At 46.6% G+C, this 12,377-nt stretch overlaps 1 protein-coding gene across 1 annotated transcript in view; it reads right to left on the bottom strand.

Annotated features, from left to right (window-relative positions):
* Positions 1-11,822, bottom strand: part of IQGAP1 (IQ motif containing GTPase activating protein 1) — a 100,433-nt gene extending 88,611 nt beyond the window's left edge. Inside the window, exons 1-2 of the mRNA XM_080808150.1 lie at positions 11,654-11,822; positions 9,791-9,890 (exon numbers count right to left, since the gene is read on the bottom strand). Coding sequence (XP_080664276.1) covers positions 9,791-9,890; positions 11,654-11,708 — 155 coding nt within the window. The 5' untranslated portion in view covers positions 11,709-11,822. The remainder of the gene's footprint in view (positions 1-9,790; positions 9,891-11,653) is intronic.
* Between the last annotated feature and the right edge of the window lie 555 nt (positions 11,823-12,377).

Raw genomic sequence — 12,377 nt, 5'->3', positions numbered from 1 at the left:
TCACCATGCAAAGCCAGAAAATTAAATTCCTAGAACATGCCAATGTAGGCCCTCAAATATATTTTTACTATTTTTTCATTGGGAACATTAAAATATATAAACACAACTGTTACTCTGACCTCGAAGATCAGAAGAAATATATGCCAAATTTGATCAGACAGATGGCCCACTTAGCCCAGTTAGACTTTCCCAACCTTGACTGGTGGACAATCCATACACCTAGCCAGCCAGCTAACACTGGTTTCCTGTGGTCACACCCACTCCAAGACTTACTGAAAATAAGGGGAACTGGTGAAGTATTTATCCCAACTCCTGGCTGCAAGCTCCTTTCTTCTGCCTGAAAAGAATGCTATATGTGTCACACTATTCTTCATGAACTAATTAAAGACCATTTCATCTGTTAACAAGAACAGAGAGGTTAAAGGAGTTAACAGTCCAAAATGAAAACTGCAGTAGGACAGAGCAACTGTCATTAACAGAACCAGGAAAAAAAATCAAGACATTAGAAAATCAAGTCAGGGGGCGCCTGGGTGGCTCAGTGGGTTAAGCCTGTGCCTTCAGCTCAGGTCATGATCCCAGGGTCCTGGGATCGAGCCCCACACTGGGCTCGCTGCTCAGCAGGGAGCCTGCTTCCCCCTCTCTCTCTGCCTGCCTCTCTGCCTACTTGTGATCTCTCGCTGTCAAATAAATAAATAAAATCTTAAAAAAAAAATCAAGTCAGTAAATCAGAAGACAGGAGACACATATCTAGAATGCTGATTTAACATAAACAGACAAAATGATAAAGAGCCATAAAACAAACTATACAGATCTAACCTACCAACAGGTACCCCAAGATAAAACCAATAATAACCAATAATAAATCAGAATAAAAAATCAGAACCAATTAACAAAGGTTCAACAACTTCCTAGAGCTAAACCAAAAAAGATAACATAAATCAAGAGTTTCCAAATTACAGGCAAAATTACCAAGCCAACATCAACTCTAATATGTAACTCGAGGAAACACTGAGAAACAAGAATTTTCCAAGTTTCAAATAATGAAAAATTGTTTAAAAAAAAAAGTTACTGGGCGCCTGGGTGGTTCAGTGGGTTAAGCCGCTGCCTTCAGCTCAGGTCATGGTCTCAGGGTCCTGGGATCGAGTCCAGCATCGGCCTTTCTGCTCAGCAGGGAGCCTGCTTCCCTCTCTCTCTCTCTCTGCCTGCCTCTCTGCCTACCTGTGATCTCTCTCTGTCGGATAAATAAATAAAATCTTAAAAAAAAAAAAAAGTTGCCTGTATGGCACTAAAATCAAGTTAGCTTTGGGGTGCCTGGGTAGCTCAGTGGGTTAAGCCTCTGCCTTCGGCTCAGATCACGGTCTCAGGGTCCTGGGATCAAGCCCCGCATCGGGCTCTCTGCTCCGCAGAGAGCCTGCTTCCCCCCCTCCCCCGCCCCCGCCACCTGCCTTTCTGCCTACTTGTGATCTCTCTCTGTCAAATAAATAAATAAAATACTGAAAAAAATAAAAAATAAATCAAGTTAGCTTCATTTAGATATTTCTCAGTAAGTACAAGAAAACGAAGTCCAACACATTTTCTCAAGAAAAATGAAATACAGGCGCACCCAGGTAGCTCAGGGGGTTGAGTGTCAGACGTTTGGTTTCCGCTTGGTAGTGGGATTGAGCTCTAGGGCAGGCTCTGTGGACAGTGGGGGAGTCTGCTTGGGATTCCCTCTCACCCTCTGCCCCTCTCCCCACAAAATAAATAAAACCAGAAAGAAAGGAAGGAAGGAAGGGGGGGTGCCTGAGTGGCTCAGTCATTAAGCAGCTGCCTTTGGCTCAGGTCATGATCCAGGGTCCTGGGATTGAGCCCTGAATTGGGCTCCCTTATCAGCAGGGAGCCTGCTTCTCCCTCTCCCACTCCTCCTGCTTGTGTTCCCTCTCTTGCTGTCATCTGTCTCCATCAAATAAATAAATAAAAGCTTTAAAAAAAAAAAGGAAAATGAAATATATTTCACCATAGAAGAATGAAGAGTCTAGAAACAGAACTATACACAATTTAATATTTGACAAAGTAGATATCAATTGCTAATAGCTAGTAAAAAGACTGTGGGTTATTTGTTTTGTTTTGTTTTTTGTTTTTATTTGAGAGAGAGCATGAGGTGGGCTGGGGGCAGAGGGACAGGGAGAAGCAGACTCCCCACTGAGTAAGGAGCCCAACTCGGGTGGCTCAATCCCAGGAGATCATGACCTGAGCCAAAGGTAGAGGCTTAAGCCACCCAGGCGTCCCAAGATTGCTTTCAAATGACAGAATAATTTAGAAAACACCGTAAGATTTCAAGACCTAGATTTCTAAAAAAAATTAAACCATTAAATCAAAGAAAAGCCAACAATATAAACTTCACATTTTAGCAAGGCTTTAGAGAAATGAAACTACCTAACATTGAATTTATAGAAGAAATTACAAAGAGAAAGATTTAACACCTCAACTGCATAAAATTTAAAACTTCTGTACAAAGGGCACCTGGCTGGCTCAGTGGACCACACGACTCCAGATCTCGGGGTTGGGTTGTAGGCTGGAGCCCCACAATGGGTGTGGAGATTACTTAAAAATAAAATAGTCAGAAAAAATTAAAATAATAAAACTTCTGTACAGTGAAAAAACAAAACAAAACAAATAAAATGGAAAACCAGGGGCGCCTGGGTGGCTCAGTGGGTTAAGCCTCTGCCTTCGGCTCAGGTCATGATCTCGGGGTCCTGGGATCAAGTTCCGAGTCGGGCTCTCTGCTCAGCGGGGAGTCTGCTTCCCCCTCTCTCTCTGCCTGCCTCTCTGCCTACTTGTGATCTCTGTCTGTCAAATAAAAAAAAATTTTTTTTTAAATCTTTAAAAAAATGGAAAACCAAGAGAAAATGTTGGTAGTAAATACAACGGAAGGGGGGCACCTGGGTGGCTCAGTGGGTTAAAGCCTCTGCCTTCAGCTCAGGTCATGATCCCAGGGTTCTGGGATCGAGCCCCGCATTGGGCTCTCTGCTCAGCAGGGAGCCTGCTTCCCTTCCTCTCTCTGCCTGCCTCTCTGCCTGCTTGTGATCTCTGTCAAATAAATAAATAAAATATTAAAAAAACAAAACAAAACAGAAGGTTGACATCCATATTATACGACAGTTCATGAAAGTTAACCTAATGACCCTACTCGACAAATATCATCAACAATTTGCACAATAAAATAAAACTGATAACAGGTACATGGGGAAAATGTTTAAACTATCCAGCAATCAAAGCAGTATGATTTTAAACTGGAATTAGCCTAAATAACTTACGGATGTTATGTAACCACTGAAAATAGTAATTAAGACAATACTATAGCAATTTAAAAATCTAACTTTGTGAATGCCACTATCTAAAAATTATATAGACGGTTTTTCCTTTTACTTAAGCCCTTCCTTTCTTCTGTATTACAAAATTTATGATCACTGTAAAAAGCATTTTAAACATACCAAAGGGTTCTAAAATAAAAAGGAAAAGTCTTCTCACACCCTCCACCCCCACACTCCACTCCCTAGAGGTATCCTCTATATCTGGCATTTCCTTCCAAACAAAAGCTTAAATCTGAAGTGAAAAACTAGAGCTACCAACCGTTAAGACCTTGAAAGTGCCCAGACAATTCTCCAGAAACGTTTACTAACACTTCATCATCTTCGTATTACATCTGCTTTTACCCCAGGGACCAGGACAGACAATATACCTACTGAGTGCTCACTGCAGCCCTACCGTAGCTCAGACACTGTGCTGGGCACGTAGCCCTCACGACACCTTAGGCACCTCCGTAAGATGCAGGGTGTCTCCATTCTGCAAAGTACAAACTTGGGCTCACTCCAAAGGCAGATGCTTAACCAACTCACTTTGCAACTTAAACAACTTGCAAAACCAGAATCAGAAATCACAAGTGCCAGAACTGAAAGTCCTCATTCTTTTCACTTCACATATCTCAACGGTCAAGATTTTAAAAACGTTTTGTTCAGACTTTTTAAATGTCTGTTTATTTAAAGTATTTTATAAGTATTATGAGACTAAAGTCATGTGACCTTTCTTAGTACTTAGTGCTTAGTACTAACGACAGCTGACTGCCTAATATGTATCAGGTTACTCTCCACATTTTTTAAAAAAGATTTTATTAATTTGTCAGAGTGAGAGAGAAAGAGAGCGTGGGCACAAGCAGGGGAACAGCAGGCAGAGGGAGACGCAGGCTCCCCACTGAGCAGGGAGCCTGATGCAGGACTCCATCCCAGGATTGTGGGATGGTGACCTGAGCCGAAGGCTGATATTTAACTGACTGAGCCACCCAGGCATCCCTACTCTCCACATTTGTAAATTGTAACTTTTGCTAAGTGTCTCAGCTACACCACAGGGTAAACAGCAGTAAAACATTTTCCTGGCTACACTAGGAGCTAATCTTCCCATTTGTAACAGTATTACCATGTGCAAAAGCACTCTTAGTTTGAACTTTAACAGATACTTTTTTTTTTTTTACACTTTAAAAAAATATTTCATTTATTTATTTGACAGAGAGAGAGAGAGAGAGAGGGAGAGAGAGCGAGAGCGAGCGAACAGCAGGGGGAGCAGCAGGCAGAGGGAGAGGGAGAAGCAGACTCCCCACTGAGCAGGGAGCCTGATGCAGGGCTGGATCCCAGGGCCCTGGGATCATGACCTGAGCCAAAGGCAGATGCTTAACCACTGAGCCACCCAGGTGCTCCAAAACACTTTTAAATGCAACTAACTTTCTTACTAGCAAGTCTATCCAAGGCAGGTGCACCAAGGTAAGCTTCAGAAAAGAGAATAGAGATTTTTTCATCTGTGTCATCATTTTAAGGGTTAAGACTAGGGGTGCATGGGTCAGTCAGTTAAGTGTCTGCTTCAGCTCAGGTCAAGATCCCAGGGTCCTGGGATCGAGTCCCACATCAGGATCCCTGCTCAGCGAGGAGCCTGCTTCTCCCTCTCTTTCTTCCTGCCTCTCCCCCTGCTCTGTGCTCTCTTTGCTCTCTCTCTCTGTCAAATAAATAAATAAAATCTTAAAAAAAAAAAAGAGTTAAAACTAAATCCCACCCCATACTTCACTTTAATAACTACGAATACATGAATATACCCAGCTTGTAATCAAACGTGCCATTAAGTAACTACATTTACGTGGCCCCCTTACTCACACAGGGTCTCATGAGGCAACTAAATTAGTTTTCTCATCTGTAAGAGGAGAGCATGGATCAGCCTCCTACAAATGAAGTGATATTCCTCCATTTGGGAATTCTAGAAGCTGGTGGGCAAGCTGTTCTTCTGAGCCACCTCACCTATCCATTTTTTATTTTCTTGCCCAATTAAATGTCTTTAACTTATTTTCATGATCGTGGTGTGCCAGCCTGGATGTATCCAGATGTTACTGGAATTCTGATCCCATGAAGAGGAGAAGAGATCTGAGGAGCCCATCCTGTTCAATGCCAACAACAAAGACATATGCACAGAAGAGAATTTGTTCTCAAGACTGGATTTCTTTCCACGATACTTTCTCAATTCCCCCAAATTACAGAAGGAAGAGTGTCTCTATCTGGTGCTACGCTCTTGTTAACATCATGTCATCTCTGACGGTCTCCAACCAGCCGGAACCCTTAGTTCCCCTTCTGCAAGGGGCTGGGGTACCCTGCCCCTTGAGCTGGGGTAGGGACACAGCAAGAGGAAGGTGGCCCAAGACAGCAAGCCTCTGAACGAAGGCACACTTCATCGTCAAACTCAAAGACTGCTGGGATCACCCTTCTTACTGTGACCTTTAACCTAACTGAATTCTCTCCTGGCTCCACTCAGGCACTGTCCTCACCTGCACACTGTCTGCTCTGCCCAGCCCGATGTGTTCTCTTCTTGGGCCTGCTCACCTGGACATTCTGACCTTTCCCTCGATTACTTCCTTCTGACCAAGACTCGAGCACTTCCTGTACCTCATGCATTTAAATTTTGCCTCCCCAAGTGGAAATGTTATTCACCTCTACAACCGCCCCTTAGCCAAAACAAATGTAAGGCACCATCAGAACAGGCAAAAAGATAAAAATAAACCCATAAAAATACACCCACATTAGGGAGCCTGGGTAGCCCAGTGGGTTAAGCCTCTGCCTTCAGCTCAGGTCATGATCTCAGGGTCCTGGGATCGAGCCCCACTTAGGGCTCTATACTTGGCGGGGAGCCTGCTTCCCCTGCTCCCTCTGCTTACTTGTGATCTCTCTCTCTCTTGTCAAATAAATAAATAAAATTAAAAAAAAAAATAAACCCACATTTAAAGTGCCTGGTCTGCTCTGCAGTCCTTAGCAAAAAGCTCTGAATCCTCTGATGATATTTTATTCATTTCCATATTAAAGCTACTCTCCAAAACATAGGAAAAAGCAGAATCTCTATATTCTCTTTTTTTCCAACCACTCCTGGTACACTCTTCTATGGAACCACTCCTGAATTCTCCCACTTAACCTTTGAGGGAAACACAAACCCACACCACAACACACTGTCATTTCTCTACAAGCACCCTTCCACTCACTGTTTCCACGCACTCATATTCACGCTCTCTGCACAATCTCCTCTCTTCCCGGGAAGGAGCTCTGTTACAGGTAGGGGAGAAAACGGAGTGTCCTAGGAAACACAATGGAGCCCCTGTACTCGAAGGGGAGGAGCATCGGTATTATAAATAGAACCGAAGAGGGGAACCTTTTCTCCCTTGGAACTCTCTGATCTTTCTCCCTGGACTTGGAAGGGGTGTAAATTCCAGACTCTGGGGCTCCTCCAACTTGGGAGGTGTGGAGGTTGTGAAGGAAACAGGATGCAGGCCAATCCGAAAAGGTAAGCCAGGCTCTGGCTAGACGGGAAAGTGGGGCCCTCGCAGCACACAAGGTGGAGCCCAGCTCGCCAGGGCAGGAAACCCAAGAGGAGCTGAAGCCCCAGCTAATACGGAAGGGCAGGTGATTTGCCTGTGGTTTACCTCAAACGCTTTTTAGGGGTGGCAGCACCCACTTCAGATGGCCAGTAGGGATCGTAGTCTTCTTTTCTAGGGGCTTCTTCCGAGCCCTTTCTGGTAGTACAATCTAAATACACACCTCCCAAGTTGATTTTCTCATCAAAGCTTTAAACAATAACCACCGCCACCACCGCATCCTGTAACTGCCTCCATAAAATAAACCAGGCACATTTCCACAACGCCAGGCCAAGAGGGCCATGTGCCATGATTATACCCTTCCTTATAACCCAAAGCATAAAAAATAAAGACTGTAACCAATGTCTCACTGCCTGGGTCACTTCCTAAGTTTGCAAAAGCGTCCAGCTAAAGACCCTCCAGGTGATCATGGATGTTAAGGAAATAGGCGGCTTTTCAATTCTGGGAAAGACACCTGACAGAAAGGAATGCACTCCAGAGCAGATGGAAATGTGTCTTGCTGCTGCAGCACCCGGAGAAGGCAATGTGACTTACAGAAAACACCATTCTGCTCAGACTATCATAACCCAGCACAAGGCCAACTTCTAAAAGCTTTCTGGATCTTGCTTCTCAGTGAAGGGGGCCCAACAGAACCACAGGAAGCCTTTAAAACATACAGAGGTAGGGAAGCCTGGGTGGCTCAGTCGGTTAAGCATCTGCCTTTGACTCAGGTCATGATGTCAGGGTCCTGGGATCGAATCTCACATCGGGCTCCTTGCTCGGCAGGGAGCCTGCCTCTTCCTCTGCCTGCTGCTCCCTCTGCTTGTGCCCTCTCTGACAAATAAATAAATAAAATCTTAAAAACAAAAACAAAAATATACAGATGTCTAGACCTTCCAGCCCAGATCTTCTGAACCAGAATCTCTATGGTAAGGCCCAAATATCCGTATTTTTAAGTTCCCCAGATGATCTAACTAACTACACATTTGGTTAAGAACCACTGTATGAATTGATTTTTTAATTTTATTTCTTTTTTCTTTTTTTTTTTTTTTGAGAGCGAGCGAGCTAGCACAAGTGGTGGGCAGGGGAGATGGAAGAGGGGGAAGCAGACTCCCCACTGAGCCAGGAGCCCGATGCCGGGGCTGGATCCCAGGACCCTGGGATCAGGAACTGAGCCGAAGACAGATGCTTAACTAACTGAGCCACCCAGGCACCTTTGAATTGACTTTTTTGAAAAAGCTACTGCTCGGTCAAGAAAACTACAAGTAAACCATGCAAACACAGGCTTTGGTGTCCTCACTGAAATGAAAGAGTTCAAGCAGAGGAGTAGCTGAACTACATCAGTGGAGCAAGGGAGTAGCAGCCAAGACAGCGTGTGTTAAAAGGGAATTTTAGTGTGGAAACCCAAGATTAAAACAAAAGCAGAAGTGCTTCAGATGGAGGAAGGAAGGGAGCTGGGGTTCTTCCCTCTCATTCCCAAGTCACCTCAACAGAGACACCAAAGGCTTCACAGAGCACAAGATGGTCTCCCAGAGGCCAGCTGCAGCTTTCAGATTCTTGGACCTTCCAAAACTAGATCTAGTTCAGTTTAAGTAACAGAGAACTTAATCTTCTCCCCCTCCATGGGGCCCTTACAAACTTTGTATGAGAAACATCCCCTTTTCTAATTACATATTCACTTCCTGCTGTTTAAACCTTCTATTTAGAAAAATAAGTGTTATTATCATTCTTCCCACCTAAATCATCATTAATTCCCTCCCCCCAGTCTAAAGGAAAAGCTTTAAAGCTCAGAAAAGAAGCCCGGATTCAAGACACCTAAGGCATGTCAGAGGTAACACCAGGGACAGAAAAAGGAAAATGGGACCAGGGAGGGGCACAAAAGGGACTCCAGCTGTGTCTTTTGAGAGGAAAAGGAAAAGGACTAACACTTGTAACTTCAGAAACACGAGCATTTTTTTTTTTGTATTGTTCTCTGAACTTTCCTATACTGTTTTAAGATTTTCAGAATTAACCAAACCAAACAAAAATACCTTTGTTTATTAGCACCATTTGAAACACCCTTGATTTTCATCAGACTTTGATCACAAATACCCTCCATTATCCCATGCTGGCCTTTTCCACCAAAGCTCACATATAGGAAACATGATCTGTAATTACATCTATCTGCCCTAGGGCCTTGTAAAGGAGCACAGGCAACAAAACAAAAGAAATGAACCACTGACAGCGAACTGACACTCTAAGAATAAGACCGCAAGGTGTTGGAGCATCTGAAAAAAGGAAAGCTGCCCTATACACTCACTTTACAAAGAAAGCAGAGGATGCTGACTTTGGTAAACTTTGAACATTGCCAAATGGATGGGCCTGTTCCCAGAGCACTACCAAGCAGAAAATGAATCCAATTCATATATTAAAACCAGTGAAGAACCCGTGAAACGTTAAGGCCAGGAACTTCAAACTTCAAAAATGCTCTTTCTGGGGCATCTGGCTGGCTCAGTCATAAAGCATGTGACTCCTAATCTCAGGGTCCTGGGTTCAAGCCCCATGTTGGGTATGGAGCCTACTTTAAAAAAAAAAAAAAAAAAGTTACACAAAAAACTGCTATTTCTCCCAAACAGCTGGTAGTGCCCAAAACATGCATCATAAGCACAAAACTAAACAACATATATCTGGAAATTTTTCAGAATACTTAAGTGCCCATCAAAGAGTTTCACAATAAACTGCCATCAAGGCTACTTGCTCCCATGAATAAATACCCTACCTATACTTATTCCTTCAAACTACCAGCCTCCTACAGTCACACCTACAATACATTCAAAGAGATTTTTATCTGTGTTCACACCATAACAGCTCCCTTCTCTCCAGCCAGCCAATCTTTACCTCTTCGCTTCTTCCAAATGACAAAGGTACTCATAAGCCACATTCTGACGTCTCCTCTCATCCATCTCCTCTGCAGTGAGTCTCTCATTATCCAGGACAGCTAAAACATGAAAGAAAAGAATGTAAACACAAGAACCTGTAACCTTTCTGAGCGATAAAAGAATGCCACAGCATCAAATTCCTGTTAGTCACCTAGAGAGGCAGGGTAACCTGTGGAGATATATGGACAGCCAGATGTGCTACAATGACTTTCCTAAAACAGCAATTATGGGGTTTCAAATACATTCATCTTACCCCTACGATAGTAGAAACATTATTTACTATGTAAACAATAAATTTTATTGTAACTTGAAAAAAGTATATGGACTTGAGATTTTGGCCCAGATCTGCTCTGGTCTATCTGCCAGACTCTCTCTTGATACAGAGCTGATCATGTCGTTTTCCCTTTTTTATTAATAACCAAAGCCAGCAGTCACTGAGAACTAAGCGGCAGTAACTGTGCAAAACATTTTCCGGGCGTCCTCTCACTGAAGCCCCACAGCAGTCCTGTGATCATCCCTCCTGTTTTACAGATGAGGTAACCGGCTGGGTGCTCTTAGCTCCACCGCTAATCAGCGCTTGGATCCAGATTCAAACCCAGGCAATCCGTGTCAACCTGCCTCCTTCATGGACACCCTGGGTAGGGCATAAACTCCAAATTCCTTGGGATGGCACTCAAGGCCTTTCCCAGTTTGGCCCCAATTATTTTTAGAAACTCTTCTCCCTCTCCCTGCCCCTCCTCATCCCACCACTGTGCCCTTCTACCCTTCAAGACCTTAATTCATGCTCTTTCCTCGAGTTTCCTCTCTGACCCTGCCCTGCCCCGTCGGACTTTCCCTCCTTCAAGGCTCTTCTCTGCTGAAATGCGGCTACCTGTGTTCCCACTGCCTTCCCCCAAGCCCCTCCTCCTCACCCACCCTACCGCCTGGCCGGTTCTGCCCCTTTTATCTTTATTGCACCTGACTGTCATTAGGTTGTACACCTGTCCCTGTCTGATTAAAACGCTCTTGGAAGGCAGGGCCTGATCTTACTCATCTCTAATTTCACAAAGTGACACAGTACCGCACACATAACTGTTGAGTGAAATCACCCTAAAAACGGACCCTGATCCCGAGAATACACACTAAAAACGAAATCTCCGGGTTCCGAAGGGCTCGCCTTCGGCCGGCGGCACAGCTCTCCCACCTACGGTTCAATGACGTTCCACGGACAGCGACAGAAAATGAGGTTCAGAAAATGAGGAAGTCATGGGGTTGGGTTTTGTTTTTTCTCTTTCTTTCTTTCTTGTTTTAATTTTTGAAATTGTGCGAGGGAACTAAGCCCGAGAAAGGTGAAGTGGCCCGCCCGGGGCCGCGCCTCTCCGCTGGCCTGGGGCCCGGCAGGTCCGCACCCCGGGGCCAGCTCGCAGGCAGCAGTCGGGGCAGCGCCTCCCCGCGAAGCGCGAGCGGAGCCCGGGTCTCCGGGACACGCCCTGCCCCGGCCTCCTGCCACCTCACCCGAGGTCGTCCCCCCGCGCCAAATCTCGGCGGCTCCCGGAGGCGGACTCCGAGGCGGGAGGCGCTGGGTGGGGCCGAGGGTCGTGGCGTCCCGGCCCCGGAGAGGGGGCCGCCCGCGTCCTCGCCACCGCCTCGGAGACCCGGCCGGGCGCCTCGCCGCCCGCCACCCCTCCCTCCCGCCGCCCGGCCCGGCCGGCTCTTCCGGGTCCGCGCGGCCCGCAGCCGCCCTGCCGCACCCGCCCCCCCGCCCGAGCCCCCGGGAAACCGGCGCCCCGGAGGCAGCGAGCCCGACCCCCAAGCCCCGGTGCCGCAGAGCCCCCGCACTCACAGCCATAGTGCGGCCGGGCCACGCCCAGTCCGTCAACCTCGTCCGCGGCGGACATGGCGGCCGAGCCCGGGTCTCTGCTGAGGAAGCGGTGAGACCTTGAAGGCGCGGCCGGCGGCAGCTGCAGCTCCTGCAGAGTGCGCGGGCTGCCGGGCGGCCTGAGGCCCCGCCCCGCCCCGCCCGGCCCCGCCCCGCCCCGCCCCGGGCCCCGCCCCGCTGGCCCCGCCCCGCGCAGCAACGCCCTCAGGAGGCGGAAGGAAGGAGGCTGGTCCTCCTGGCTCAGCCGGGAAGGCCGCCCCCGCCCTGGAGCCCCGCCCTGCGGGCCACCGCCCCATGGGCAGGTCCGGGACTGAAAAGGCCGATGGACTGGGGAAAAAAAGGTGCTCCTAAACCGGAGTAGAGTGGAGGTTGCGCGGAAGAAAAAAGTGTTACAGAAGAAACAAGTGCTTATGGGCCGGGATGAAATTCAGCATTAAATAAATCCACTTCAAAGTTTAAGAAAGGGGCACCTGAGGGACTCAGTGGATGACGCCTCTGCCTTCATCTCGGGTCAGGATCTCCCGGGTGCTGGGATGGAGCCCCACGTAGAGCTCCCTGCTCCGCTGGAGCCTGCTTCTCTCTCTCTCTCCCTCTCTCTGCAGCTTCCTCTCCTTGTGCTCTCTCTCTGTGCCAAATAAATACAATTTTAAAAAATAATAAAAAAAAATAATCGTTTTAAAAAGGCTTG

This window comes from Martes martes (genome assembly GCF_963455335.1).
Source record: "Martes martes genome assembly, chromosome: 7".
In the NCBI taxonomy this organism is placed as follows: Eukaryota; Metazoa; Chordata; class Mammalia; order Carnivora; family Mustelidae; genus Martes; species Martes martes.
The sequence above is the reverse complement of the archived record's forward strand: the minus strand, read 5'-3'. Positions and strand labels throughout refer to the sequence as shown.